General features: G+C 41.7%; 3 protein-coding genes across 17 annotated transcripts in view; 2 read left to right on the top strand and 1 right to left on the bottom strand.

The window, feature by feature from the left end:
* Positions 1 to 7714, top strand: part of phc2b (polyhomeotic homolog 2b (Drosophila)) — a 56598-nt gene extending 48884 nt beyond the window's left edge. For all 4 annotated transcript variants that reach the window (XM_078170323.1, XM_078170318.1, XM_078170314.1 and 1 more), the window contains exons 12-15: positions 2131 to 2236; positions 2328 to 2442; positions 3298 to 3622; positions 4629 to 7714. In XM_078170323.1, the coding sequence (XP_078026449.1) occupies positions 2131 to 2236; positions 2328 to 2442; positions 3298 to 3622; positions 4629 to 4783 (701 nt within the window). In that variant the 3' untranslated portion in view covers positions 4784 to 7714. The remainder of the gene's footprint in view (positions 1 to 2130; positions 2237 to 2327; positions 2443 to 3297; positions 3623 to 4628) is intronic.
* A 1052-nt stretch (positions 7715 to 8766) lies between these two features.
* Positions 8767 to 19376, top strand: LOC117257033 (T-complex protein 11 homolog). The gene is made up of 10 exons (XM_033626870.2): positions 8767 to 8925; positions 10734 to 10824; positions 10949 to 11078; positions 11193 to 11313; positions 11849 to 12069; positions 12222 to 12358; positions 13090 to 13271; positions 14297 to 14478; positions 14928 to 15100; positions 15655 to 19376. The coding sequence occupies exons 2-10, from the start codon at positions 10746 to 10748 to the stop codon at positions 15915 to 15917; spliced, it is 1488 nt and encodes a 495-aa protein (XP_033482761.2). The 5' UTR covers positions 8767 to 8925; positions 10734 to 10745; the 3' UTR covers positions 15918 to 19376.
* Positions 18761 to 27991, bottom strand: part of anks1ab (ankyrin repeat and sterile alpha motif domain containing 1Ab) — a 65583-nt gene continuing 56352 nt past the window's right edge. For 4 of the 12 annotated variants that reach the window (XM_033626863.2, XM_033626862.2, XM_033626865.2 and 1 more), the window contains 3 exons: positions 24504 to 24602; positions 23529 to 23626; positions 21189 to 21356 (listed from right to left, as the gene is read on the bottom strand). In XM_033626863.2, the coding sequence (XP_033482754.1) occupies positions 21323 to 21356; positions 23529 to 23626; positions 24504 to 24602 (231 nt within the window). In that variant the 3' untranslated portion in view covers positions 21189 to 21322. Of the gene's footprint in view, positions 23627 to 24503; positions 24603 to 27991 lie in introns of all 12 variants that reach the window. The other 8 variants (XM_078170350.1, XM_078170353.1, XR_004501676.2 and 5 more) reach the window with 7 other exon arrangements.

Here is a 27991-nt window from a genome sequence, read left to right as displayed (position 1 = left end):
CAAAGCAGTCTTGAAGTTGTTTTGATGTTAAGCCTCGGGCTCTGGGAGGCCGGGCGTTTTTACTGCACGTGCTGTGGAGGAAACTTTCTCAGAGCTGGGTCTGGGAGTCAGATCTGGCTCTTTAATGTGAGGCGGACTTAAACACTGAAAGAAGAGGGCTGCAGTTTGTTCTCCTTCTTGCAGTCAAACACAGAGCAGCGTTCTCCTAAATTTATTCAATGCACGTTCAAGTGTTTCATCAAATTCGCTGTGTTGCCGGTGTTGGCAACAATGTTCTCTTTGCATATATATTTATTTTGCCTGCTTTTGGCATTGAACCGCACTTCTGATCTGCACCTATGTGTCGCACGCTGTAGTCAAGCAATACACAACAATGCACGTGAGCGCCGTCTCCGGGCGCAGCGTTGTGTTTTTGCTGCATGCCTCTACAACATGTAACATTAGACATCTGTTCCTCCAACTGGATTTCCTGGATCTTATTTCATGTCTCACTCATCCCTCTAACAATGGGCTAATAAGGTCACTATCAACACTAACAGTGATGCGCCAGATTGGATCGGTGCCTTCCTAAAAGACACCCCTCAAAAAAGGTTTTCTCAAGTCAACACATCAAAACTGGAGTATTTTTAAATTCCAGAGACTTTTAAAAATAGTTTTGTTTGCTGGTTTTGTTTTTATCGAGTATTAACAAACCAGACTGCTTCACCACGCTGGCCAACTGTAGCAGACACTGACGTGCACAGACCAAGCGGCAACCACCAGAGCTGAAAAGTGAAGCCAACATGGAAGTGCCAAAAATTGCAGTTCTTTAAACGGCTGCTTGAGGCTGGCTCCAGAAGCCAGTCAGTCCCCATTAGACCCCCATTTTTAAAGTGTCCAGCTATACAGCAGAAATGACCATGATTACAGCTTGGTACACAATTACAGTACTGATGTTCCAGTCTCAAGCCCTGTGACAACCTTCAGGGCTGAAAAAGGAAGCCAATGTCTAAGTGTCAAAAACTGCAGTTCTCTGAATGGCCACTTGAGGCAGACTTTGGGAGCCAGTCAATCCCCACAGACCCCCATGTTAACATGCCTAACTTTACAGCAGAAATAAACATGTTTACAGCCTGTTAAAAAAAACAGTTTTGGTCACTATAGCTAATTTCAACATTAATGACAATTGTATGGTGGTGAATGTTTACATAAGTCACCTGTTTACATTTTATTAAGGTTTAAAGTAATCATATTTAAGGGCAGGCTGCTTCGAGTGACGCGCTGTCTTGCGATAGTGTCCTGGGCCTCTCAGTCAGATCCACCCCTCACTCCTCCACAGCAACACCCTCTTGCTCAAATATGGTTACTTCTGGCTCTAAAAAGCCAAGATGGCAACAGCTGAAATGTTGAACTCGAGGCTTCAAAACAGGAGCCCACAAAGCAGTGGGTGACGTCATGGTAGCTACGTCCATTATTTTTACAGTCTATGGCACAGACGACCAGCTTTTATGCACTGTTGAAGGACTCACGGTTTGAGCACAGAAACCTAAAATGGTCGATAACTTTCTTTCTTTTTTTTTTTTTTTACATTATAATGGAGAACGAAATTCCAGCAATGTTGTACAATAAACAGAGAGACAAACCCTGTCTAGAGAAATCACCTCTGGGTGTTGTTGTGCGTTCGTATATGGGTGTCATATACATTTGAATTTTACTGGAAATGTCAGGCTGGAAGGAGACTGTTATGCCTGTGTGGTCGAGAGGATGAGCTTTGATTGTTTTTATCATTCATGTAGTTGCTCTGAAAGTGATTCCAGTGAAGTTGCTTGACACTGTCATTTTTGTTATACTAGTGGTGTGGACTCTGCCGTCCACTTGAGCTGAAATGATTTTTAAAATGATTTATTTTGAGTGACCGTTACAGTTATTGCTCTTGGTGTTGATGACCCTTTATTAACTGAATTTACCAGGTTTGACTGAGAAGTTGAAAAGCTTCAGTTTATGCAAACATATTGAATATGCTTATTATTAAATGACTTTGTAAGTCACTTGCAGTCATTAGGTTAGAGCAGATGTCATGTGTCAATGAGTGAACGTCTCATTTCAGAAGAAAAAGTAATGTTAGTGTCCACCTTGTTTCCCTTCCCGCAGAAAAGGAGCAAGAACCCAAGCTGACCTGTGAATACTGCGGCTGGGTCGACTTTGCCTACACGTTCAAAGGCTCGAAACGATTCTGCTCCATGGTTTGTGCAAAGAGGCAAGTCACCTTCTGGGCTGATGTTTCGTCTTTTTTTAAAAACAGCTGTGTGAATAAAGCAAAGCTCTAACAGTGGATGTTTTATGGACAGGTACAACGTGGGCTGCACGAAGCGGATAGGCCTGTTCCGTCCAGAGAGGAGTAAACCAACGAATCGCTGGCGTAGAAGATCTCAGGGCCTCTCCAGCATAGAAGCTAAGAAGCAGGTACACACACACTCATACACAGAAACAGTCACACACACACTCACCGTTGTAAAACTTCTTCATCAACACTTTACCTCCCATCACATACTGCTTCCACTGCACATTTTATGCCTCGCACTTTTCATGCCTCATGCTTTTTAATGAACTCGAGCATCATTTGTGTCAGTGCCCGATTATCTCCCTCTGTCTTTAAAGGGTCATTAAGTACTTTATGGTCTTTGTCAACGTTTATTGGTGACCAGTAGGAACAGGAAGGCATTAGTAGAGATTTTCTGCCTGCTGCACAAGTTATATAGACATCAAACGCGACAGGATTGGCTGCTTTTGTTTTGGGGTTTTTGCCACTCATCTGTGACTTAAACGGAGTACTTCTCCATATCCTGTGACCTGACTTGTCCTCCCTTGAAGTACTGAAACTTGTAATGACACAGTAAAGTCAGAATTTTACAATAGAGAGAAGTAGTTTGGATGATGATGTTTTTGGCTTGAGAAGAGTCTTTTTAAGCTTTTAAAGCCAACATATTTTGAGTTATGTAATGTCTCTGGGGTTGGGTCTTTAACCTCCTGTGGGGGGTGCTTTTGTTTCATGTTTGGTCCAGGAAATGAGTTTTATAATCCAGAGGGTTCAGCACCTGACAAAGTAATTGTCGAGGCATTGGTATCGATCCAACAACCCTATCAAATCCCCGCAGGTGTATTATACTCATTTGAGGCTATTGTACAGTATAAATCTTACTTAGTACCCCTTTAATCTTTGATGTGTCTAACACAATGTCCCAGCGGTGTTTTACTGATGAGCACTTCATGTCTCAGATGCCGAACCTTGACGTCATGCTCGATTATTTCACTCTCCAGAAGCTGTCTCCCTCCCCGCAGCAGCCTCAGGGCGGCTCTGTATCCTCACCGCATCCCTCGCAGCCCAGCCAGGAGGAGTCCAGCCCGTGTTCGGACATGTCCAGCTACGAAGAACCGCCGTCTCCCCTGTCAGCGGCCAGCTCAGGACCCCCGCCTCCTGCACCGGCACCAGCACAGGTCCCCGTCCACCGGCATCCGAGCAGGGCCTCGGACCAGGAGAGCTGCGCTGCGAGAGATGCACCTTCGCTCTGTCAGCACTTCTTACCCAACGACCCCACCAAGTGGAATGTGGAAGAAGTTTACGAGTTCATTCGTTCACTGCCAGGTCAGTAAACAGAGTAAACACAGGAATCAGACTCCTAAAGCATCACATACTCCCTGTGCTGCTCATGAATCCTGTTTTAAAGATATAATATCTTAACTTTTCCGCTTTTAATCAAGGAGATGGTCCACGTCATGTGGCTGCCATTGCCTGTCAGTGGCATCATATCCCAGGGTTAAGGATGTCTGCCAGGAGCTGTGATAAAATGACTTTTTATTTGGCTTAAGCCACATTTTTATGATACACTTTTTAGATCTTGGGCATTTTTAAGAATGTGTTTTTACTGGTAGTCATCAGACATCTGGAAACTTTTGAAATTGGTACAACATTACCAGATTAAAACAGAGAAAAAAGGGCTGTGGCATTCACTTTTTCTCAAGAGGTAGGGTAGAAAACCTACAACTACCAGAGTCGCCGCACTGAACCAATAAAAACTCCTGCTGGCAGGTGACATAATGTGAACTTGTCCGTTTGGCACAATGGCAGCCGGCTGGCAACAAACAATCTTGTAAAACAGTTAAATGATAAGCTAATACATGTTTCTGAAAACATTAGAGGGGAGCAATAGGCAACTCAGTAACAGAATCTTGGTTCATATTTGATCAGTGCTGCGTAGTTTAACAGTTTGATCTCAGTTTTTTCAGGCTCTGTTTTCACAGCTTCACAAACACTCGCTATCACAGCTAAACAGGGCACTAAAATATGTTTCTAGAGACCATTTTAGGTGAGAAATAAGCATTGCAGTGTCAAAATCTTGGTTTATATTTGAGCAGCAGAAGTGGAAATTGCACAAGTACAGCCATGTAGTTTAAACAACAGTCTGAAAGCCAGTCGAAGTCCAAAAAAGTTTCACTGGGAGGGGAGCAGGGAGACCTAGACACTGGTTAGATGGAGAGAAGTTTTCCACAGTTCATTTTCACATACCACTCCCATCGTTTTGATACAAAGCTGTTTAAAATCTGCGACGTTTCCTTTTTAAGTGACTAACTGAAGCTTGTACTTCTTCCAGGTTGTCAAGAGATAGCTGATGAGTTTCGCTCTCAGGAGATTGATGGACAGGCCTTGCTCCTGTTAAAGGAGGACCACCTCATGAGCACCATGAACATTAAACTGGGACCTGCACTCAAGATCTTCGCACGCATCAACATGCTCAAAGACTCTTAGCAGTAAAGAGTGTGTGTGTGTGTGTGTGTGTGTGTTCTGTGCATTGATCTAAGTGCGTCTATTTTTGTGTGTTTGTAAGCGTGTGAGAGAAGAGTGTGAAACTTTGGCAAATATGTCATCGTAGCACTGACGACACAGACTGACTGCACTATGACCTCGCCTCCTCCCCACTACTGGACCGGTTCCTTTGAGTCTCACTTGGACTCATACTCACCTGCAGCTGGAGCACTGGAAGCTGTTAGTCTGTGTTTACGTGCACTCAGAGGGTTAAAATCAGGAGCCACAGTGAGATCTGTGCCATATTCCAAAATGTTGATTCTCACAATAAATGATTGGATTTACACCAGGTGTTAACGTGCAGGCTGTGTCTGGATATCTGATATGAATAAGAAAGAACGCATGTTAAAGTCAGGTGTAAATGCATGTAGAAGTTTGCATTTTGACTGCTGTTGGATCCTCTAGATTAAAATGTGGTCTGGCTCACATTATGATCAGATCTCAGACAGGTGTAAATGCCGTCCATGCTGCATTTTTGGGCTTTTTGTGTTTTGTATTAGTGAGTTGATGTGGGGGACAACATGCAACAAAGGACACTGCGGTTAATGGAGGCCCCTTATGCCGGGTACACACTGGATGTAGAAGTGCCGCTAAGTGCTACCCTCTTCCCTTCAGCGACCATGTTAACCAGTTGAAAGCTAGCTCACAATCTGCAGCAAAAGTTTTGGCATCTGGTCTGTTTTTTCCGTGGGTGAACCTGGCAAGAAAACACGCTAGTGATTTATTATAAAAGATATATAGGAGATATTACATACAATATATCTCTGATCATGATAAATGATGAAATATGCGTTCACTGCTCCCACGTATTATTTGTTAGTTGTGTCTAAACAAAGAGCGAGAGAGACAAGCGGACACACAAAAGCAAACAGAGACACTTCTCCATGTGATTAGAACAAAGCAGAGGAGATGAATCACTTGCTGGCCGAAGCAAAGAAATACGCATGTGGTGCAAACGGCCAAGCAACTGCTGAGGGGCCTAACAGTTGACATGTCATACTGCTTCTGCGTCCAGTGTGAACATGGCATTAGGGTCCTGACACACCTGGCTGACTGATGGCTGTCAGTGAGAATCTGTCGCCCTAATTTTTGCAGTGTGCGCTGTTAGTACTTCTTTGCTCTTGTTGGGGGCTTTTTGCCAAACGAAATCCCTCTGATTGGCAGTTCGGCTCGGTGCAGAAGAGAAACGGAAGTGAGGAAAGTAAACAACTAAAGTCAAAAGGGTATGAGATGGAAACAAATTTCTATCAGGCAAGATTATTTATTTTAGCCACTGTGCTATTTAGCAGAAACGGTTTGTAATTGCTTGTGTCATTGTTAGCTAGGGCACGGTTAATATCATTTGTTCTTTCACCATGAGGTTAATGTGCCAACTGGCTAACTAGCATCTCAAATCTGTCTTGTTGGTCTTGCGGTTTCTCTCTCTACTGCGTCCAGCTGCTATGGGGAGTTGTTTCCTCTCATGCAGACGCAGAACATACGTGCTAGTTGGCTGTTTGAGTTGTGTTCAAGTGCAACTTTTTGGCCAAGATACAGGCGACATGAGGCAACGCACGAGTCAGCATTTGTCGCCACTAGTTTGGTTTGGTGTGTCTGGGCTTTTAAAACCCCTAAGCCCACAGCATTGCTTTCTTTGACCTGAGACGTGCCGTGCTGTGCTCCTGTTTTGCATATTAAGATCTGATCATAATGAGGGCAGAACTGTGATAACAAGACCGCTTATTAATTCCAGGTGTAGAGGCAAAGGTCTTAATTACATATTATCCAGACAGCATATCCAGATACAGAGTCCTTGATAACAGCAGGTGTAAATGTTGTCTCAAATTTGGCCCACAAAAAAACACAGGGGAAGTTTAACGGAAAATGGAGACGTGAATAAGAGAAGTTGAAAAAACAAGTTTTAGTGCCAAAGTGCACCGTCTGCCCAGTTGTGTCTGGGCTGGGTCATACTGCAACACAGTGCTGACTGAATTACGACATTGAGACAAATGTGACTGAAATCTGAGTTTATAATTATTATTATTATTATTATTATTATTATTAATATTATTATTATCATAAGAGATGTTTTTGTACAGTTGTTAGTGTGTGAAGAAGGAGAGCCACGTCTCTCCGTATGTGTGGCTGGGAACAGAAGATTGCATTCATTAATTTTCTCATTTTTATTCAGCAGATGCTCCTTTGCCTTTTCTCACAATAAGACTCTCACAGCTCTCGAATACAAAGCTCGAATGCGGAGAAAACGTTTAAGCGGTTTCTTTTGTGACATTGATTTCCCTTTCATGAGGAACTCGCCAGTTTTTCTCCTGTAGATTTAAACTGCTTACAAATGATTTTTTTCGCCGCTTTTTTTCAAAATGATTTACTAAAATATGACATTGATTTCTTGTCTGGGCTTCATAGGAGGACACTAAGTTATCTAAGGAACAGTCGGGGCGTGCTGCTCTCTTCACACAGCCCGGCTTTTGGCACTTATTTTCCTTTTCGTTTGCTTTGGTGTTATGAGAAACTCCGACAAAATTGAGAGCAGCTTGTGCAGCAGTGCAAACAAGTTTATATGTACATAGCCGCTTCAGAGGAGAAAGACTGAAACTAAGTATGAAGCTGTCTTTTCTTTTTTAAGTTATCCTTGTTATTTCAAAACAGAAATTTAATGGTGTTTAATATTTTGAAATATGCAAATGTATAAAACTTCATGGCCTGGGAGTTGTTTTTTAACTTTTTTTTTTCTAATGAAATATGATCAAATCTATTTGTGTTTTTTGTGGCTGTGATGAAAGGTCAACTTTTTTAGATAAGGCTTTGTCAAATGCTTGTATTTATCGAAACAGTTTGTTACACAACATTTTGCAATTATAAATAATTTGCAATTCACTTCTGTCTTGGGCTGTTTTTGTGTCTCTGTGTGAAAGAAAAAGTCAATTTTAATTTCTGTCTCAGCGCATTCTCAAAGGTATTACAAGTCACAGGTTTGTGAGAAAACAATCATCCAAAAACCAAAAAGCAGAGCAGCAAATTGTCAGATTTGTGGATAATGAGAAAACATGCTTTTATTTCATGTTGGTCAAATAATTTACAGGCAGTGTTAGCACTATTAAGTACCACACAAGGTGAGATAATCTATAAATCCCATGTTTGAAAAGCAGCACAGCTGCAAAAAAAAGTATAAAAACCATCACTAATAATGATTTTTGATCATTTGCAACAAACTTTACTACAAGAAAATTAACATTACAGTAAGCCAAAATTATGGAAATAACGTACAAATGTATGTATTAAATTATGAATAAAACCTTAAATACAAATCTGACAGTTTCTTAAGAGGGAAGGTCTTCAAGGGACTTTTATTTTGATATTTTAGGGGCATAATTGTAAGTGTAAAACTAATGCACAGTATAGGTAAGAGGAACACACAGGTACACTATATTAAATATATTATTGAAGAATACATCTGTATTGTTTGTGTTCCCTGCTCATCCTCTGCAGTTTCAATCCCTTCTAGAGTTTCCTGGTTTATAGGAAACGGGACATTTCCAGCTGTTCACACATGACTGTCTCATACAATGGACCATTTTATCCAAACACACCGGCCGCTTTCCATTTTGTTTCCCCTCACTAACAATAGAGGCACAACAAGAAGGAGCAGGTACCATAGGTTTCCTTTCAAACGCTGTGACACGCTGCTGCAGAAACACGCACACACTACAGACACGCCCACTTGTTTTGATTTGAGAACGGACCAAACCAAAAGAAGCCACTGTACTTAATGCGACAGTGAATAAAAGTCAACCATTTAATATATTTACATATACATTTTGTATCACGATTTAATCTTACATGAAGGTTTAGATGACGTGTTAAAACCAAAACAAAGTATGTAATTTTCAAACTCCCCCCATACATCGTTCAGAATGGTTTAGCCCAGGTTCAAACTTGACCGTTGATGATTCAGCTGTGAGACTTTTAAAAGGCACAGAGAGACAAACGGTTAATGTCAACGTTACTTTATCGGTAACGTTTCACTTAGTGAAACTATAGTGTTAATTTTTTAAGTCTTTATTAATTCAACAAAATACCAACGACAGGTAAGTTTATTAAAATGTTTTATTGTCGCTATAGTGCAATTTTGTCGCTCCTTGTATTTTGTTTTTTGCTCTACTGTGACATTTTAACAACGTTAATGTTAGACGGTTTTAGCTAAAGTCAATTTAAGTAACGTTAACGTTTACTGTCATGAGCTTTGTTTATTTCAGTTCATTTATTTAACTTAAGTTATGTTACTGTGCTTAACGTACGACTTTGAGATACCGTTACTCGTAAGTTACCTGAGTATTTCCATTTCTTGCTACTTCAGCTAACGTTAGTGTTGAAACAAACGTTACTAATGTTACACCGGTTACAGATATTGTAACGTCACTTGTAACGTAACTAGTTCCATTTATTTGATAACTGTAGTAATTTACTTGGTATAGAGTCAGATTTTGATCGTAACGTTAATTTAAGTGGTAGTAGTACAGTAACTGCATTAAATTAACCAAGGTAATGTTACTGTACTTAACGTACGATTTTGAGGTAACGTTACTCGAGTACTTCCATTTCTGCAAGCATAAAAAAGTTACTAATGCAGCAGTAGTTACACTTGAGTGGCAACTATTATAACGTTACTTTTTATACTATTTATATTTATTTTATGAATCATAGGTTCAAATTAATAATGCATAAAATATAATCATAGATAAATTGTGATATTATTTAGCTGCAGGTTGGAGGTTCACAAGTTCCTACCAGCAGTAGCCTATAGTAATTAAAATAAGCCCCACCTGTACACATGATTACACCTATAATTAACTATAATTCAATACTATAATGTACATTTTTTTCTCAAATTGGCCATTTTGCGTAAGGACTACTTCCTCTTTTGGTACTATTTACAGTTTCATTTAATTTTTTCTATGCATTACTTTTACTTGTACCAGTTTTCTACACTGTGGTCTTTATTTTTCTGAAGTAAAATATCTTTGTACTTGATCCATAAGTTTTTTTCTGATATTGTATCATACTGCTATGAACATTTATTATATTATAATATTTAAGGGTTGCAACTAATAGTTCTTTTAATTGCTGATTAGTCTGTGAATTATTTTCTCGATTAATTCATTAGAGATGCATGATGTTGTATTTTTTATCAATATCCAATATGCCAATATGTAAGAACTCGTTTGACTGACAACCGATACTGATATCAATATATCCATTTTTTTACCTACCTAATTTTAGTGGTCATCGTGTCTCTTCTGAAGTGGAATTAACATCATATTACGCATGCATACTCTTATCATGATTGCCCACCAGCAGGTGGAGACATGAAATAGATTGCTTTTTAATGTATGTAATATTTATTCATCGCGCAAAATAAGAAAAACATATTGGCCGATTCTAGTAGTTCATTTTAAAGCCAATATTGGCCGATACAGATGATGTGCTGATATTATAGTGCATCTCTAAAATTGATTCATCTATAAATTGGCAGATAAATAAAAGTTTAGAAAATGTGTTATAATGTCCCACAGCCCAAAAAGATGAATATATAGGCTAGCTATTTGACCACCAGCCCAAAACTCAAATATATTCATTTTATTATTATATATGTCAAGGAAGAGCAGAAAATCTTCACATGTGAGGAGCTGGAACTATCAAACGTTTGGCATTTTCATTGGGAAAATAACTACAATGATTAATAGATTGTTATAAAAGCAGCAAATTAATTTTCTGTTGGCTGAGTAATAGAGTAATTTACCTATAATTGTAGCTCTTAATAGTTTTTGTAAACATTGTGACTGATTTCACCAAGCTCTGTTGAGTTTATTATTCACCGAGTAATTTAAATGTCTAGACTGTTGCTGAAATGCCAAATCAAAGAGACGAGGCCGCCGATGATTCCCCCGCTGACCTTCCCTGTCTGGAAAAACTTGACTCTCCCACAGGTATGGAGCTTTATTATGGCAGTTATTGTTTTCAGGCACGTTCAGGGACCATTAGTAATTGAATTATTACCACCGTGGCAGTTTTAATTATCTGAGGGTGTGTGTGTCCTGTCTGTGGTGTCAGGGAGCCCACCCACCGCCTCATTATCCAGTCTGATGGAGCTGGAAAATTGTGTTTCCAACCTGAACCTCGCACATGAGATAGTGCTGAACAGAGACTTCTGCTTCAAACCCAGGAGCCCTCCTACAGACAGGCAAGAAAAACACTCCGGCGCAGCTACAGTGACCTTGGCTATTCTTATTTCTTACTTTAATTGCGAGTTTAGTCTCTTTTGAGCTGCTTTGTTAAACCGTTTTTCCTTCTGTAGCCTGGAGGGCAGGGTGACGGAGATTGTTCACCGAGCATTTTGGGACAGTCTTCAAGAGCAGCTGAGCAGTGATCCTCCAAACTACAGCCATGCTGTCACTCTGCTCCAGGAAGTTAAGACTGTAAGTGTATATGGCATCAAATCAGAGGCATTAGCAGCAGAGGAAGAGGGTCTACTGAGACCTCCGACCCCATTCATTCTCATAAGTTTTGAAGATCAACCGTGTCTGACAGTATGGGCAGATGACACATGAACACGTGGCCGATCTCACAGGCTTATCAGAGCTGTCTGCTGTTTATAGGAAAAAATAAATATAGTAGGTAATGTTGAAGTCTAGATGTTGAACTACATACTATTTTCATCACCAATTGATCTATTTACACTGCATTTGTAGAGCAGCCAATAGGATCACCCTCTCTATGAAATGACCTGTGATTCAACAAAATCTCCCATCACAGGCCCAATTTCTAACACCTGAAAACAGAGCCAAGAGGAGGTGCAGAAGTCCAGTGTTCACTTAGATAATTTGAATGACAATATGCTGAACAATTACTATGGAATTTCTGCCCAGTGACGCCCAAAGAAAACTGCCTACCTCAGCCTTATTGGGTATTGAGTGTGAACTTAACTGAAGTCCACCTCATATTTCTTTTTAGATGCTTCAGTCCCTGCTGCTGCCTGGTCACGTCAGACTGAGAGCTCAGCTGGACGAGGTGCTGGACATGGAGCTGATCCAGCAGGAGGTCGATCATGGAGCTCTGGATCTCCACAGACTGGCAGGATACATCATCAACACCATGGCATCTTTGTGTGCACCTGTGCGAGACCCAGCAGTCAGGGCACTGAGGGACCTCGAGGACCCTGTGGAGCTCTTGAGGTGAGGGTGCCTCCTGTATTTGACCCATTTTACACCGGGCTGGAGTTTGTGCTTTGTGAAACAAGTTTAATTGTTGCATGTTTGGGATTTTTTTTGGTAAAGCATCACAAAAGATGTTTCACTCAAAATTAATTCTCCTGCCCTTCCCTCAGGGAGATCTTCCGTGTCCTGGGCCTGATGAAGACCGACATGGTTAACTTCACCATCCAGAGCCTGAGGCCTCACCTCATGCAGCAGGCTGTGCAGTACGAGAGGGCCAAGTTTCAGCAGATCCTGGACAAGCAGCCAGGTGAGGAAGAGTGTCTGATCTGACTGCTACAGTGTGATTGAGACCATAAAGGTGACTTTTTCCACTATGAAATTTATGGTCATTGGTTATATCATTGTTCAATTAAATAGACTTTGACCTTGGTCGCTCCAAAGCACTATCCTGCCATTTTTAGTTTCTCTAAGAGCAGGTGAGAATACTCTTGTCTATGTAGAGCTGACTAATCCGAGATTTTCATTTCAATTCAATTTCATTTAAAAAGCCCAATATCACAATTTGCCTCAGAGGGCTTTTTGAATTACAATCACATACTACTGCCGTCTGTTGGCGTGGAGAATTATTTCCTCTCACGCAGGCACAGAACGTATATGCTGTCAATTGAAGTCTTTGCAGTGTGCACGTGCAGCTTTTTGGCTGAGACACAGGTGACATGAAGTAGACTCACAAGTCAGTCTTTAGAGGCTTTGCTTAACTAAAAACTATCAGAAGGCAGAGATCTCTGATTGTCTGGTGGCGAGACTAGACATGAGGTGACACAGCAGGGGGCCTTCGTCGCTGCTAGTTCTCTGAAGTCAGTTTGGTGTGTCTGGGCCTTAAACCCATACTACTCTCTGTTAAAGGAAACATAAATGCATCCATGTCTGTATCACTTAAAACACCCTGTGAATCCTCTGGTAATTCAGTGGCATTGCAGTAGATCTTAGTCATGTGTAAACTGTCTTTGTCATATATATTGTACTGCTTTTCTTCAGCCTCTCTGGACGATACCACGGCTTGGCTTCAGGCAGCAGCGTCAGAAGAGGCTTCGGCCGTCAGAGCTCAGTCTGAGTCTCCCAGCCCTGACAGCCGAGGTCCTGTCAGCGCCACCGCTGTCCTCAACCGGGCCTACATGCGTCTGCTACGCTGGGACCCACAAGACCAGAAGTATCCTGAGGTCAGCTGCAGTGCTGCAAAAAATGACATCACACCACACTTTGCCTTTCATATGAGTGATATTTTATTGATTATTAGGAAATATTCAGTCTGCCCACACACTCGCCCTCACCCTGCTGCATGTTGAAGCATGTGACAACACATTAGAGCTCATGCAGCACCTTTTCAGTCTGATGAACTGACACAGCACTGTCAGATGAACTTAGGCAGTCCCTCATCAGCATCAGCCATCATGTTTCAGACGTGTTCATCCGAACTGATTTTAAACTCCATGTTACTTAATGCTTTTAATTATAGAAAAGCAGGTACTGGTAGCCCACAGTTATGTCCTTACATCATTAATTAAACTGTCAGTGTTTAGGTGGTTTGGTGGCATTTGTATTACTACCACCCACAGAGTGGCAGAGGCTGTATGTTTCGAATATTTATCCGTTGATTCACATTACATACACTTAAGAATTTTTATCTGTTCATCCATTAAAGCTACTTTCTAAATTTTACCTATCACTTTTAGCTCATAATTTCACCTAATACATCCATAGCTGTCTATCTTAAGCATTATCCATTTATTTTTATACATTTATCCATTTGGCTACTTAGCTATTTAAGTGCTTCATCCATTACTCTTAGCTCACAATTTCACATCATATGTCTGTTACTTTTAGCCGTCTATTTTACCCATTTATCCATTAGGTTTCTTTTAGCTATTTCAGCACTTCATCCATTACTTTTTGCTAACTGGTTAGACATCTCTGCGCACTTTCAGTCACGACATGTAGTGTTCTGTGTTACAGCGGACTCAATATCTGTGTATATATTTTTACTCAAATAGTGATTTCTGTTTTTTCCCCAATTAGATGAGCTACTTTCAAATCTGTCAGCGTATCTCCTGGCAACTGCAAAAGTAGCCCCTCTTTTTGTATCTAAATCCCAGAATGTTGTCATCTAGATGCAGCTGTTGGTTTTCTTTTTTAAGCTGAAAATGTTCTGTGATTAACCATCTAATGACGTGACCTCCACCCACAGACTGTGCTGATGGACCGAGCTCGCCTGGACGCCCTGGGCCAGAGGCTCCAGATGCTGGTTCTGGAGGCGTCAGTGCTGCTCCTGACTAACGTTCAGTGTGGGGGCGCCGTTTTCTCCCTGCAGGGGTTTGTAGGTAAACTCAGGCAGTCCATCACTGCCCTGCTGGAGGGCAGTCACACCAGGTAAGAGGAGGATTTGGTGATGCATGTACTGGCTGTCATGGGGAACAGGTATTGTATGAGAAGGAAATCAATGGAGGTGACAGGAGGAAACTAGCTTGTCAGAACGGATCCAGCTAACCTCATTCTTTCTGTTCAAGAGAAGCCTCGTCATGATTAGTGGATAAATGTGGAACAGCAGCTTGTAAATTCGAGGCATGCTCACACTCCAAGCTGCAATAAAATGCAGCACAGGCTACTTCTTCCTTAATCACCTTTATTAAAATGTCATTTTATTTCATCTAAACCTGAGAGACCCAGACGTTATTAAAGACCCTGATTTATTCACTTCCACGAGTCCCAGGACTCTTTGCTCAACACTTAGAAAGGGATAAATTCACAGGCCCGTGACCTAATAAACATCTAATGAAGCCTGTTGGTAATTTGTCTAATGCTGGTTTCTGTTGCTGCAGGGAAGCTGACCTGAAGGGGGCGCTGCTGGGGCTCGGGGAGAAAGTGCTGCAGCTGGTGACTGAGGCTGTGAGCGGCCAGGGAGAAGCAGTGCTGCCTCAGGAGAGCCAGGATCTGCTGAAAGGACAAATCTCAGAGCTGTGGAAGCACAACAACCCTGTCCGCACACTCATAGGTCAGACTGAGCACAAGAGCACTACATCAACAATTAACTGAAGACAAATGAGGGGAAATGACACACATCCAGATATAAGATTGAGGTTTCCGAGTGTTTGTAGCTGGATTTTGGTGGTGATTATGGTTTAGTTAGTTAGCTTTGATGCACCATTTTCACTTTTCATTATTGATTGATGTGCGCATTATTTTCTTAACTGACGACAGTAGTGCTATCCTCACATCCATTGCTGTCTCCAACTGATGGTCCATAAACAAAAAATATTTAATCTGTTATCATATATGACAAAGTTAAGCAGCAAATATAAAGGTTTAAGTCCTAGAACCAGAGGATGTTTGGTGTTTTGGCTTGACTGATTATAAAAACAGTCAGAGAATAATGTGGCATATGGCAGTATACTTTAATCTGTAGGAGAGAACATGCATCAGTGTTTGTAGTTTGGTTTATCAGGTCCACATGGATGTGTTTAAACTTGAATGTGTGCTGCAGCAGAGAGCTGACTTCTCTCCTCCTCCCTCCCTCCGCCCCCTCATCCCTCCCTCAATCACACATAGGAGAAAGGGTACAGGGCTTCCTCCAGGCCATGCTGCAGGGCGGCCCCACTAAAAGGAGTCCAGAGCTGGCCGCTCCCCTCAGGCTGGTGAGCGCTGAGCTAGCCGAGCTGGGGACGGCCTTTGGGCGAATCGTCCACTTCAACCGAACGGTCTTTGGTCCCTTCTATGCACCCATCCTCAGGAAACTGCTGTTCCCACCAGGAGAGGCGGAGACCAGGGAGGACTCACGCTTGGCTGAGGGCGACCCAGAAAACCTCCGCTGACCTTAAGATAAGCTGCCATTTGGTATTGAATATGTCGCTATAGAGTATAAATACAGTGAACAAGATTGTTTAAGGGCATTTACAGAAAATACATGTATATTATATTTTTTCAGGTGTTTGAACAGAAGAGTTTAAATCAAAGCATAAGGCAGTTACTTCAGCGTGTATCTCTGCATAAACATTAGGAAAACCTGACTGACTGTGTGAAAAAGAATGAGTGACAGTTTTCACCCAAACAAGAGTAACACATAGTTTGTATTGTGTTCATGAAAAGAGTAATAACAAGAAAATAACTGTGATTCTGAAATGTTTTTGAAAAGATCAGATGCCTGAAAAACAGATTTGTTGGCTGACTTCATCTCAAGATAAACACCCTCAGGAAAAACATCAAGTACCAAAGATTATGTAAATAGTTTGTAAATAACACTTAAGTTTTAATATGTAGCTGGTTTCAGTTCTCATCTTTATGTTGATGTATAACTCAGATGTTTATATATATAACTTACCAAAGACAGTACGCACTTTTACTTTTTTTTTTTTTTTTTGCACCTTTGATTACAAACGGCAACTATACTCAATGTTTCCCCTGCAGTTGTTGGCATTAGTGGGAGGTGGTGTACCAAACCAAACAGGCGCTTATTTGTAAATCAATATCGCCGCCATGATTCATTCCACTAAATGAACGGAAATACAGATATCAAATTTCTTTATGGAATCACCGTTCACCTAGCTGAATTTTAAACAATATTCTGGGAAAATGATAAGTGGATACATTTATAACAGGCAAGATAAACACAAAAGCAAATACACTACAAGCCTAAACTAAGCAGGACAGAAAACTCTCTGGAAAACCTGCAGTTTGTGAGGGGTTTTGTTTTGTTTTGTTTTGTTTTGTTTTTTATTTAGGTACTGAAGCAAGTTTCAAGACTGAGCTAGCATATTTTCATTTTGTACAAAAATAAATACATCAATAGTATCTGGGATGTGAGCCAAAATCAGGGATGTGATTGTCCAAATTAATCTGGAATTCTGAATTTCTTTGACCGGTGTATGTGTGAGATGCCAGAATGAAATGGAGAGGATTTGACGATATAGGCCTAGGCGCGTGAATTTTTTTGTAACTTTTCAAGTATCCACTGAAAAATTTGTTTGCATTCAGCTCAAGCTTAATCTGCTTATTTCAAAAGGACAGCAGTGAGCGGGGGAAAGGCGACTGACATAGAACTTGCTGAGAGACATAACATAATTCGGATTTCAATCAAAAAGGGGGGAAACTACCAGCGAGTTGGGTTCAGGGAAGTGATATGTTCAGCAAAGTTATGCCCATTATTTGTGAAGTTATTAATGTTAAATTGCACAGACAAATTAATTAAAGTGAAACTCAAAAAGCTGTGTTCCCACCAAAAACTTCCTAGCTATATTTGTCCCTGAACTACTTATCCAGCAACTCTAATGTTTCTTCAGCCCATTGTTGTTTGTGTTTCCATAGGGGTCTAAAGATCTGAGGAAATAACTGACGTATAAAAAAGCTGTATGACATGGGACGAGAGCTACTGGTGGTCACAGGGGTTAACACACTCTGTTACCTGTATTTGCTGCAGTAAATTTGATGTAATAAATGAAATGCAGAAGAGCAAAGTCAAAATAGCAGTGTCTGTTAAATCATGTAAAATCTATCAGCTCAGTCACACGATCTCTTTTTCTTAATGTCTTTTCAAAAATTAGTCGGTAGGCCGACAGCAAAGTCTAACTTTACTTTTATTGTTGCTGAACAAAAAAAAGTTCTCCACATTTTAAATGGTCCTAAAACAGCACTAGATTACTTCCTTGTCTTATGACCAGTCAGCAATGGTCATCTCTGCAAACCTCACCCTGAAAGTTCTTATATTTTCAGAAAGGACTACCCTCGTGCAGGTACTTTGTGGGGTGAAAATGTCCTTGAAACTTAATTAAGACCTGGTTTCTGCTAGCTAGCTAGGCAACAGCGTTCTTGGTATTTTTTTTGGGGGGGGGGCATAACTTCTCTCATAACGAAATTCACAGAGAGGAGCATTTTCTGAAAGATTAAACTCTTTGCAGTCTTTTAAAAACTCACAAGGTCTTTAAACAACAAGTCCTTCTGTTTTGAAGGTATTTCCAGAAATTCAAACTCGTTAACCATGTGAATAAAAAAAATTTAGTCTACTGCACCATAAAACAGATTTAACCAGTTTCCCAAACAGCAACTTGATTTACTAATCGAGGCAGCCATAAATATCTTATCTCTTTGCACATAAGGTACAGCACAAGAAAATACCACCGTGTTACTGTATATAAAAATATAATACAATGGAAAGTATCATCATGAGAAACAAATAACTGATATTTGTTTGTGTCGTACAAATCAAGCAAGGAATCCTGTCATTCTCTTCTACCAATTTTGTTTGGTTTCATTAAGGTGTATTTTGGGAAATGGGTGGAAAATCTTTTTTTTTTTTTTTTTTTTAATCATGTAAGAAACCATATTTTTTATCATAATGGTTAGAAGAATTATTGCAGCAGTAACGACCTGTGTTTTTTAAAGAACATCAGGCACTTGAGAAAATCAGATGCTTGGCTCTGTGACTTGAATGTAATAAAAAAACACGGTGTGCACAAACTGGGGCTAATCGTTTGTTGAGATTAGAAGTTGCACCACCCACTAATCTCTGCAGCAGGGGAAACACTGATGGTATAATTGTACAATAATTATCGTGTTGTTGTGTTTTGTCACTTTAAATTTTGAACAGCTGGTGTAACTTTTGTGTTTTACGTTTTAACCATAAAACAAAAATCAATGCTGACAACAGACGTGAGAGGGATTCTTTTGTCATTGTATTATTTAATTTTTCATTAATATAATATTGCTTTGAAATTTGAAACAGTATCACATTTTCATTGACAAACCATACTCTGTCCACAAACATGGGCAAAGCATTGTATGCTGGTACAGTTTTTTTTTTCTCTACATTTTGTTACATATCTGTTCACCCTCAAAAACTCCCACAGTTACTATCTCCATTAGACCTGAATCAATAGAAATGCTCGTAAATGGTCTCTATCATTAATGGTCTACAGTGCTCTAAACATTACAGTACCTACATGACAAGATCAGAAAGTCACATGGAGGCCAGGAAATAGACTTGACCCTTTCTGACTGACCTCTCTGTCTCGTTACAGGAGTGATACACAGGTCCTGTTTAGCCAGTGATGTGGGACAACAGGTTACCTCTTGTCCGTGTGTTGGGGTTCATATCAGGGGCAGTGGAGGAGCAGGGGATATACAGAGTGAGATCTGAATGTTAGAGTAGCGCCGGTTGGCCCTGCACGTTGCATAAGGCTTACCTCTCATTTTCTCTGTCTCTTTCTTTCTCTCTCTACCTCTTTTCCACTGCTCTGCCCACTAAACTCAACACACACACTCGCATCCGCTGCTCCCCTTCAACTCACAGCTTGGTATCCGGAAACTTGAACGCTGGGGTGAGCTACACAAGGAAAACACCAATGTTAAAATAGACTGATACATGCACAGCCAAAAGATCATGCCACCAAAACTTGCTTTAAATAGCTGCTGCTCATTAAAGTGTAATGCTTTTATATTATGCATCCATACTAGAGCAGGTTGTCTTGGTGACACACAAAATGGAAGAACATACGTGACAAAGTGTTGGGAGGAATGACGACAATGGAAACGTGGAGGGATGAGGATGAAAATCGCTGTATTGGCGTGTAACAAAGAGAGAAGAGGGGGAAACGCAAGAAGCAGATGAGTGAGCGGAGACGAGACACTGCTACAGTACATACAGAGACTGCTCAGGCCAAGTGCATCAAAGGGTACAAGAACACAAAATAAACACTGCCATCATGCATCGTCAGTGGAAGCTAACAGTTAACAGTCAGAACAGAGTGGCAATGACACAGCCACGGTACCGCACACAAACCAGTTACATCTTAACAGTCAGTCTCCAGACACACTGTCTTCCGGAGCTCAATACCTCACGTCTCCCGCAGCACACAGAAACAAGGACAGTGGACAGTGATGTAACAGCAGCAGTCCAAACTCCCATGAGGACAGACAGAAACAAGGCATACAGCACGCACAGTAGGTAGTGCACACAAGACGGGAGGGAGGGGAGGAGGGGGGACCCACAGATATGTGTCGACTCCACGACGAGCATTTTTGAGTCACAGTGCAGGAGGGAAATTCTTTAACAAAAAAAAAAAAAAAACTGTGTCATGTTCTCAGCATAACAAATCCATTCGCATTAACACGACACCAGAGCAACACTTAGATTTGGCTCTTTTAATGTGGTGGAATTAAATCTTTTCACTGCTGTTTATTTTTCAAGTGACATACTTTGCATGTACTGTACCTAATTCTAAATCGGTGTGAAACAGCATGGATACCTACCCATGTAATCATGATAATAGGATGCTATGTTGGGAAGTGTGCGCCAAATTGTGCTCCAGGCTCATTAATATACGAGGCAAATGAAATCGTGTCGAGGATGTTTAGATTACCAAAATTGTGAAATGTAGATCCAATGTCAGCACACTCAATATGCTTTTTTTTTTTTTTGGTAGTATTCTTTTTTTTTTTTTTTTTTTTTTTGCATCTGGTTGAATCAGTGTCTTAAATCACTCTTTCCCAAAATATTTCACTCAGCCCCCGTCTATCAAAAAGTATCACAAATGCACTAATGTCCTATTTGCACCGTAAGAAAAGAAAAGAAGGTATTAAAAGGGATAGTGCCACGTTTTAACACAGTGTTATATTTTTTTTTTTAAACTGACAAGAAGAAGATGCTGTGATGTGCAGCCTCTCGGTGCTACCATGAATGCTGAGAGACTGCGGACAGGGCAGTACAAAGGCCAGAGCAAATACTCTCATCTGGACAAAACTGTACCATCATAAGAACATCCCAGCCAGTCACAGTCAATTGAACACACCAGGAAATCAGAAGTGTTGTCTCTTTTTTTTAAAGTCTTTTTGAAGCAGGGGGAGGCGTGCAGTTGTCGGGTGGTGGTGGTGGTGGTGGTGGTGGTGGTGGTATTCAGGGAGGCCGGGAAAGGTGGGGGGCTTTAGTTGATTATAGATAACCGAAATGACGTAAGGCTGTTGTCCTCGGTAAAGTGTAGGAAAGTGTCCTCCTGTGTGTGTCTGTATGTGTGTATGTGTGTACGAGGGTTCAGTTCTTGGTCCATACAGAGTTCAGACATCAGTGATGGATTCATGACCAATCCATCGTGTTGTTATGAGTATTGTACAAATGCGTAGAAAAACAAAACAAAACAGGTTGTTTGCTGCATGTTGCTGTTTTTGTCTTTCATTGATTTAATTGTCCATCTTGCATCCCATGCTAGCAAAGCAGCCTCCTCATAGTGCCTCACAGTGGTAGATGCCTGGTAAGACAGGACAGGCTAAAGATGGAGAAAGAAAAAAAATTATAACTGTCCCGAGGCAAAACAATCAAATAATTCAGTGAGTCAAAAATTAAAAAGTGATGTTGAAAAAAACTAAAAATCAAATCATGCTTCTGTTACAGATCTGAAATCTAAATCTTTGACTTGTGCAATATCAAAAGGGCAAGTTAAAGGAAAAGTGGGGAAAACGCTAATGTGCTTTCTTGTGAAGAGTTTGATAACACTGAGGCCACATACAGAGCTGTATGATAAACATGAAGCTAACGCCAGCAACCGGCTAACATGAGTTAGCACAGACTGGAAACAAATCTGCACCTCTTAAACTCATTAATTAACATGTTATTTCTAATTTGTTTAATCCATACTAAAACCTGAAAAAGAAAAATCGACATTTTCTGAAGGCGCCAGACTATTTCTCTATCTAGATTTAGTAGCTGACTCTTTTTTACGTTTGGACAGAGCCAAGTTAGCTGTTTATCCCTATGTCCAGTCTTTAAGCTAAGCTAAGTTAGCCAACTGCTGGCTGTAGCTTCGTAGTCACTGTACAAATGTGAAAGTGGTATCAATATACTTATCTAATGCTCGGCAAGAAAACGGATAAGCACATGTCCCAAAATGTTCAACTTTTCCTTTAACAGTAAGAAGTAATACTCCACCTACAGAATGATATTGTATATCAAATACTCAGCCAATGTTGTGTTGAATTTGTGAAGCAAACTTTGTTTTCCTCTAATGCCTCAACGGTAATTGAATTAAACGGCAAAACTATATCAAAACAGCAGCTTAAAAACTCGCACAACTCGTGCAGTATAACCCACGTCTCATTTTTCCAGCCGTATGAACATTTGGAGTGACAGCCACATTTGTGTAATATAGTACACAAGCCAAGTTAGCCCTCCAAGCTAATTCCTGCTAACTATGCTAACGACAGATTGGAAAAGTGCCGACACCAGGCGTCAAACAACAGCCAGAGACTGTGGCGTACTAAGTTGCTTTGAGCTGTAAATTCACCACTTTTAATCAGAGGACAGAAGATAAAGTTATCTCAGATCCTGACTAGTCGAAGCCTCTCTTCCTCTGGGCAGCTGAGTCTGGGTCCGCAGCTGCCTGCACCGAAAAGCAGCGTGAAAGCAAGGAGCACTCACTCTGCAGTGAAATCTGGGGACTGAAATGTCTCCAGACAAAAACGACTGCTCGGCTTGAAGGAATCTTGACCTAAAGTCTGCTGATTAGAATCATCTACCGTCTGCAGCTGAAGCATACAACTGGACAAATGAGGCTTGGATTATACTGCACAAGTTGTGTGAGAGTTTGTCAACGGATGTTTTGATGCTGCTGTTAAATGCCGCCTGTTTAGTTAAATTAATCAAGAATTTTCTTCTTTTTTTTTTTTTAAATTCTTCGCTCACTGTGGAGGCATGTGAGAAAAACAAAGTTTCCTTCACAGATTCAAGGTAACACGGGTGAGTTATTTATATAAAAATGGTCATTTTGTTAGTTAAGCATTCCTTTAGCGCACCAGCCCTTTTGGTATTACACACAACTTTGTAGCTTACTCAAAATTACAAAGCTAACCTTTATGGAAACCAAACTCAGCCCATGAGCAGTCTAGATACATAGCAAAATAAAAAATGAACATGCTCGTTTTGCCTGCAGAGAATCAATTTAAAGAATGGCCTGAAAGAAGAAGAAGAATAAAGATGCAACCTCTGGGAGCTATCGGGGATTTGGAGGCAGATGCAAGTTGTCAGGAGGAGGAGGATGAGGAGGAAGAGGCAGTTTGGTTGAGAGAGCAGGGCCACTGTAAAATGAGATCAGTCCAGGATCATCCGTTCCAGGGCTCCGCCATTGGCTGCAGCAGCAACAGGCGAGGGAGGCTGCCAGGGGTGTTGGGGAGGCACGGGAGAGCCGCAGGAGTGTTTGTCATGGTGGGTAAAAAGGTTGGTGTGGGTCGCTGGGCAGGGCAAAGGAGGGTGCAGGAGTAGGCAGCCCTGAGGGATGCTATACCATCACAGTGAGAAGGCACGGGGCTCGCATGTATATGTGTGTGTGTGTGTGTGAGAGAGAGAGTTTTAAATAAAGAACCGGATGCAGGGGGGAGAGGGAAGTACGAGGGGGTGCAGAGGGGCGGCTGTGGGGATCCGGCCTCAGAATATGGTAGTCTCGTACTTGGTGCTGACGGGGCGCCTGTGGGAGTCCCGCTGGTCCAAGAGCCAGGTGGTGCTGCCCAGGGACTGCATGTCTGCGTCCATCTCCAGGGGGTCGATCTGCCGGGGGGGAGGGAGGGAGGAGGGACGAGAGGAGGGCGTGAGACGGGCGGCAGTGGAGGCCATTGCGCCACACTGATAAGTCCTCAGCTCACACACGTGCATGTGGATTAGAGGTACAGTCCAGTGATCATGTTATAATCACAGACACTCAGGGCTCAATCCACAACATGGATGATGTCTGACAGGAAACACACTCAGCCTCTGCAGGCGGCAGCAGTAAAACCAAAGCTACGACCCTCTGGGAGTTAAAACATACACTGATGAGTCGTTCAGAAAGCAACATGTGCTCTACAACCAGTGGCTCATACGAACATGAGTGCTACTGTCATGATACAAGCAGTCAAAACACACACATGCTGATTAATACTGATGTACTTGGAGCTAGGTAGGAATTGGAAATAGTTAAAAAATCTCAAGGTAAGCATTTTTAAAATCCCCTGCATATGGAGGACATCTTCAGTTCAACATGTCTTAAAAAGACAGAAATACAAAGAAAGAGAAAGGGAGCTTAAAACCATCCAACAGAGACGACTTCAACCACCCTGTTTACAAACCCTCACTGACACAATTAAGCCAACAGTCCTCACAGAAGCTTAAAGAGAAACCCTCTCTTCTCCTGAATGTGTTTAACCACAGATCTGACTGCGTCTTAAACTCTACAATGTAGGATGAAGATGAGAGATGGGAAAGTAAAGGGATGAGGAGAACGTTAATGGCTGAAATATAATAAGAACCACAAAACTAGTAGACAAAGTGCGCTGCAGCACCCCGACGACGACGACAAAAACAACACAAAGAAAGAGGGGAGGGACTGGTGTGTAAGCAGATGTGTGTGGTGATTACAGGTTGAATAGAGGAAAGGAAAGAGAAGGACCTGGACTCCAGGGCTAACAGAGTGCAACGGGAGGAAGGAAGGACGGTGGGTAGTACACGTGTGACAGTGACAGCAGCGGCATTCGAGCAGAGGGGCACCCTGGGAGGCAGGAGGACCAAGAAGACAAGAACAAAGACATGTTAAAAAAAAACGAGAGTATAGAGGGTCAGAGCATTTAAAGGTATTTCACTGGGCTGTCTGTGAAGAAGGAAGACGTGAAGACTTTTGACATTTGTGCTACATGACCGGAGAAAACAGAGAAAAGGGATGTGGCATTTGATTTGGCTCAAGAGGCAGAAAACCTACAACTACCAAAATTCAATAAACACTCCGGCTGGTGGGTGACGTCATGCGAGTTTGTCGGTTTTGACACAGGAAACAATATGGTGGCTGGCTGTTAATAAACAATCTTAAATTACAGTTATACTGTGAGCTAAAATATGTTCCTGAAAAAATGAAAAACTAGCATGTGGACACTGCCAGCTTCACTGTGTGCATACTGAGTGATAATGCAGTTGGTTACCCAGGGTTTAGAAGCGGAGGCCATATTACCTGACACTGAATTAATTAAGCTGCTTTCACACTACTGCATGGGGACCGCCATGACAGCCACCTACCTGCGAGAGCACTCCACTTTAAAAGCAAAGCCTTTTAAAAGCTGCCAAACAAACTGCTTTGTTGAGCACTAGCAGAAGTGCGAGCTAGCTTGTAGTTGCATCCGTGATTCCGGCTAATTGATTGGCCACGCAGGCCTATGAGGGAGGCGGCAACTGCCAGAAGTTCAATATGGTGGACAAAATCGTTTCATGTTTCTACCGCTGTGTTGGAAACCGCTTCCCCTCATTAAAATGACAGGAGGCAGCGAGTTACCACACAGCGGTGTGAAGGTCCCTTTAACTGGATTGTTTTAACCTCAGGATCCGTTGATTTGATCAATTTATTTTAATGAGAAATCTAAAACGCCCACAAGGTTGCTCTGCTGCTTTGCATTGCCTCTGGTACAATGTGGTATTTATTTTAATCACTATTAAACAGATCATACTCGTTTTGTTTTTTTTTTACACAGTTCTCTGTAGTTTTTACCTGTTTGAGGGCTGAACTGATAGAAAAGATTTTCATACACTTACATCTACGCAGTGTTTCAGTTTATTCTTGAACTTTTGCTCTATTTCACCTTCATCAGAGCAGATACGAGGTAACAATAGACAGGCAGGTAAAAGTAACCAATCTCAGTCTAATCACTGGCATATGCAACACACCTGTGCACAACCCTGGTGGTAGAAGCTCCACCTCCTGGGATCAATCAGTGAAGCAGCTTCAGCTGATTATAAAAGATGCTCTCTGCTGCGGGCTGTAGCAGGCATGTCATGCCACCTCCATGCCCTGTGTATTTTGGCCATTATACATGAAGATTTTTCTACCTCTTTACAACTACAAGGTTGTTTTTTTTAAGTGCCCCTTCACTAAATTTCTCCTCCGCACAGCAGATCTGTCAAGCTTTGATTTAATGTATGTTCTCACTGTGTGGAAAGCCGGTGCCCGATGGGGAGCATTCCTATGGTCCCAGGGTCCAGTGTTCTCCAGCTCAATATCCTCTTAATGTGACACATTAGTGAGAACTTTCTGATGGTTTAATGTTCTTAGCACTGTTTTTACTGAAGGACAAATGTTCAATGTATGTTTCCCTGGGTCAGTATGTTGAAATCACCCACCCAGCTTATAGCCTAGTGATGTTGTACTCTTTGAAACCTATGCCCTCAAATTTGCTAGCAAGACAGTTTTCTGGACTTCAGAAATCGATATCACCAAAGTAGCTGAACGGATTGTTAGCACTTGAAACATCCATCTCCCTTCAACTTCTGCTATTTGAACTGTGAGAATAACCCTCACCAGTCTCTTACAATGTTGGTTTATATCCGGAAACAAATGATTAAAACTGAACACACTTGGGAGCACTGGATCCTGGGAACATGGGGATGACCCCCCTCTGTTATTCCCTGTGTTGGAGTACGCTCTAGCAGCTAAAGCAAAAGTTCCTTAAAGGGATAGTGAACCCAAAAATGAAAATTCAGCCATTATCTACTCACCTATATGCCGATGGAGGCCCTGGTGAAGTTTTAGTCCTCACATCCCTTGCGGAGATCGACCGGGGGAACGGGCAACACACCTAATGGCAGACGGTGCCTCAGACTAACGTCCAAGAACACAAAATGGAATCCACAGAGTATCTCCATATTGTTGATCCGTAGTGATCCAAGTGTGCTGCAGCCGCAACATAAAAAGTTGTTTCAAAAAACGTCATATGAACTCAGCGCTCAGGGTGATCGGTGATGTGCGGTCTCTGAAGAGCAGCAGTTTCGTCAGTACTGATGTCCAGATTCTCAAGTGCAGGCATCACCAATTCCCAGTCTGAGCAGCAAAGACTTTCCTCATCCATTGGCATTGCTTTGCATTTGAAACAACTACACCACCAGGTTTCCAGTGCTCGACTCCGGTATTCTGCGGCTGGCTGAGGGTCATGAGCTGCGGCGGCTGCTTCGTCCAGTAGCCTGAGTTCCGTCCGTATACTCGGGCTCAAACAAATACGGCTCAACAAAGAAATGCTGTTCCTCCTCAATTTCAAAGTCTTCAGACATGTTGGGCTGTCCTTTGCTAAAAGACCGTAGTGCAAATTATCTTTTAGCTCTGTGGTTACTGTTGTCTCTCCCTGCGGTGCACGTGTCACGTGATGTAAACACAGGTGAGCAAAGCTCATGCTTTCGCTGGTCTCGCACAGGCGCGCACACGTGAGCGCGGAGCACAGAGAAGCAGTCAGAGCTACAGGCTACAGTGAAGCTAAAAACAGAGTTCAAATGACGTTTTTCGAAACAACTTTTTATGTCGCAGCTGCAGCACACTTGGATCACTATGGATGAGCAGTATGGAGATACTCTGTGGATTCAATTTTGTGTTCTTGGACGTTAGTCTGAGGCACCGTCTACCATTAGGTGTGCTATCCGCTCCGCCCACCGATCTCTGCAAGGGATGTGAGGACTCTAAAACTTCACCAGGGCCTCCATCGGCATATGGGTGAGTAGATAATGGCTGAATTTTCATTTTGGGTGCACTATCCCTTTAAGATATACGAGCATCACGTTTGCCACTTTGGTTAGTCCTCGTCATCCTAACAGCTTTTTCTCTTGTCACATCAAAAGTGAAAGGCTTGTCTGCAAATACAAACAAGTTCATAAGCCAAGAAGCCAGCAGGGTTATCTTAACAACAGTCTACACAGTCTGACAAAAGACGTACATTATTCCTTATCATACATGCATAGGTTAAAACTATGATTTGTCCAAAGTATTTTCAGCTAATATTACCTGATTCAGCCTCTAACTTCTTTAACCTATCACTGGTGATTTCTTACATTCCTATTTGAAAGTTGCTCGGAGGTGTCTCTGTATGTAGCCGTGAAGTTCACCTTTACAGGAGTTGTTTAAAACAGAGGCAG

The sequence above is a fragment of the Epinephelus lanceolatus genome, chromosome 1 (genome assembly GCF_041903045.1).
Source record: "Epinephelus lanceolatus isolate andai-2023 chromosome 1, ASM4190304v1, whole genome shotgun sequence".
In the NCBI taxonomy this organism is placed as follows: domain Eukaryota; kingdom Metazoa; phylum Chordata; class Actinopteri; order Perciformes; family Serranidae; genus Epinephelus; species Epinephelus lanceolatus.
This window is presented reverse-complemented; position numbering and strand designations above follow the sequence as displayed.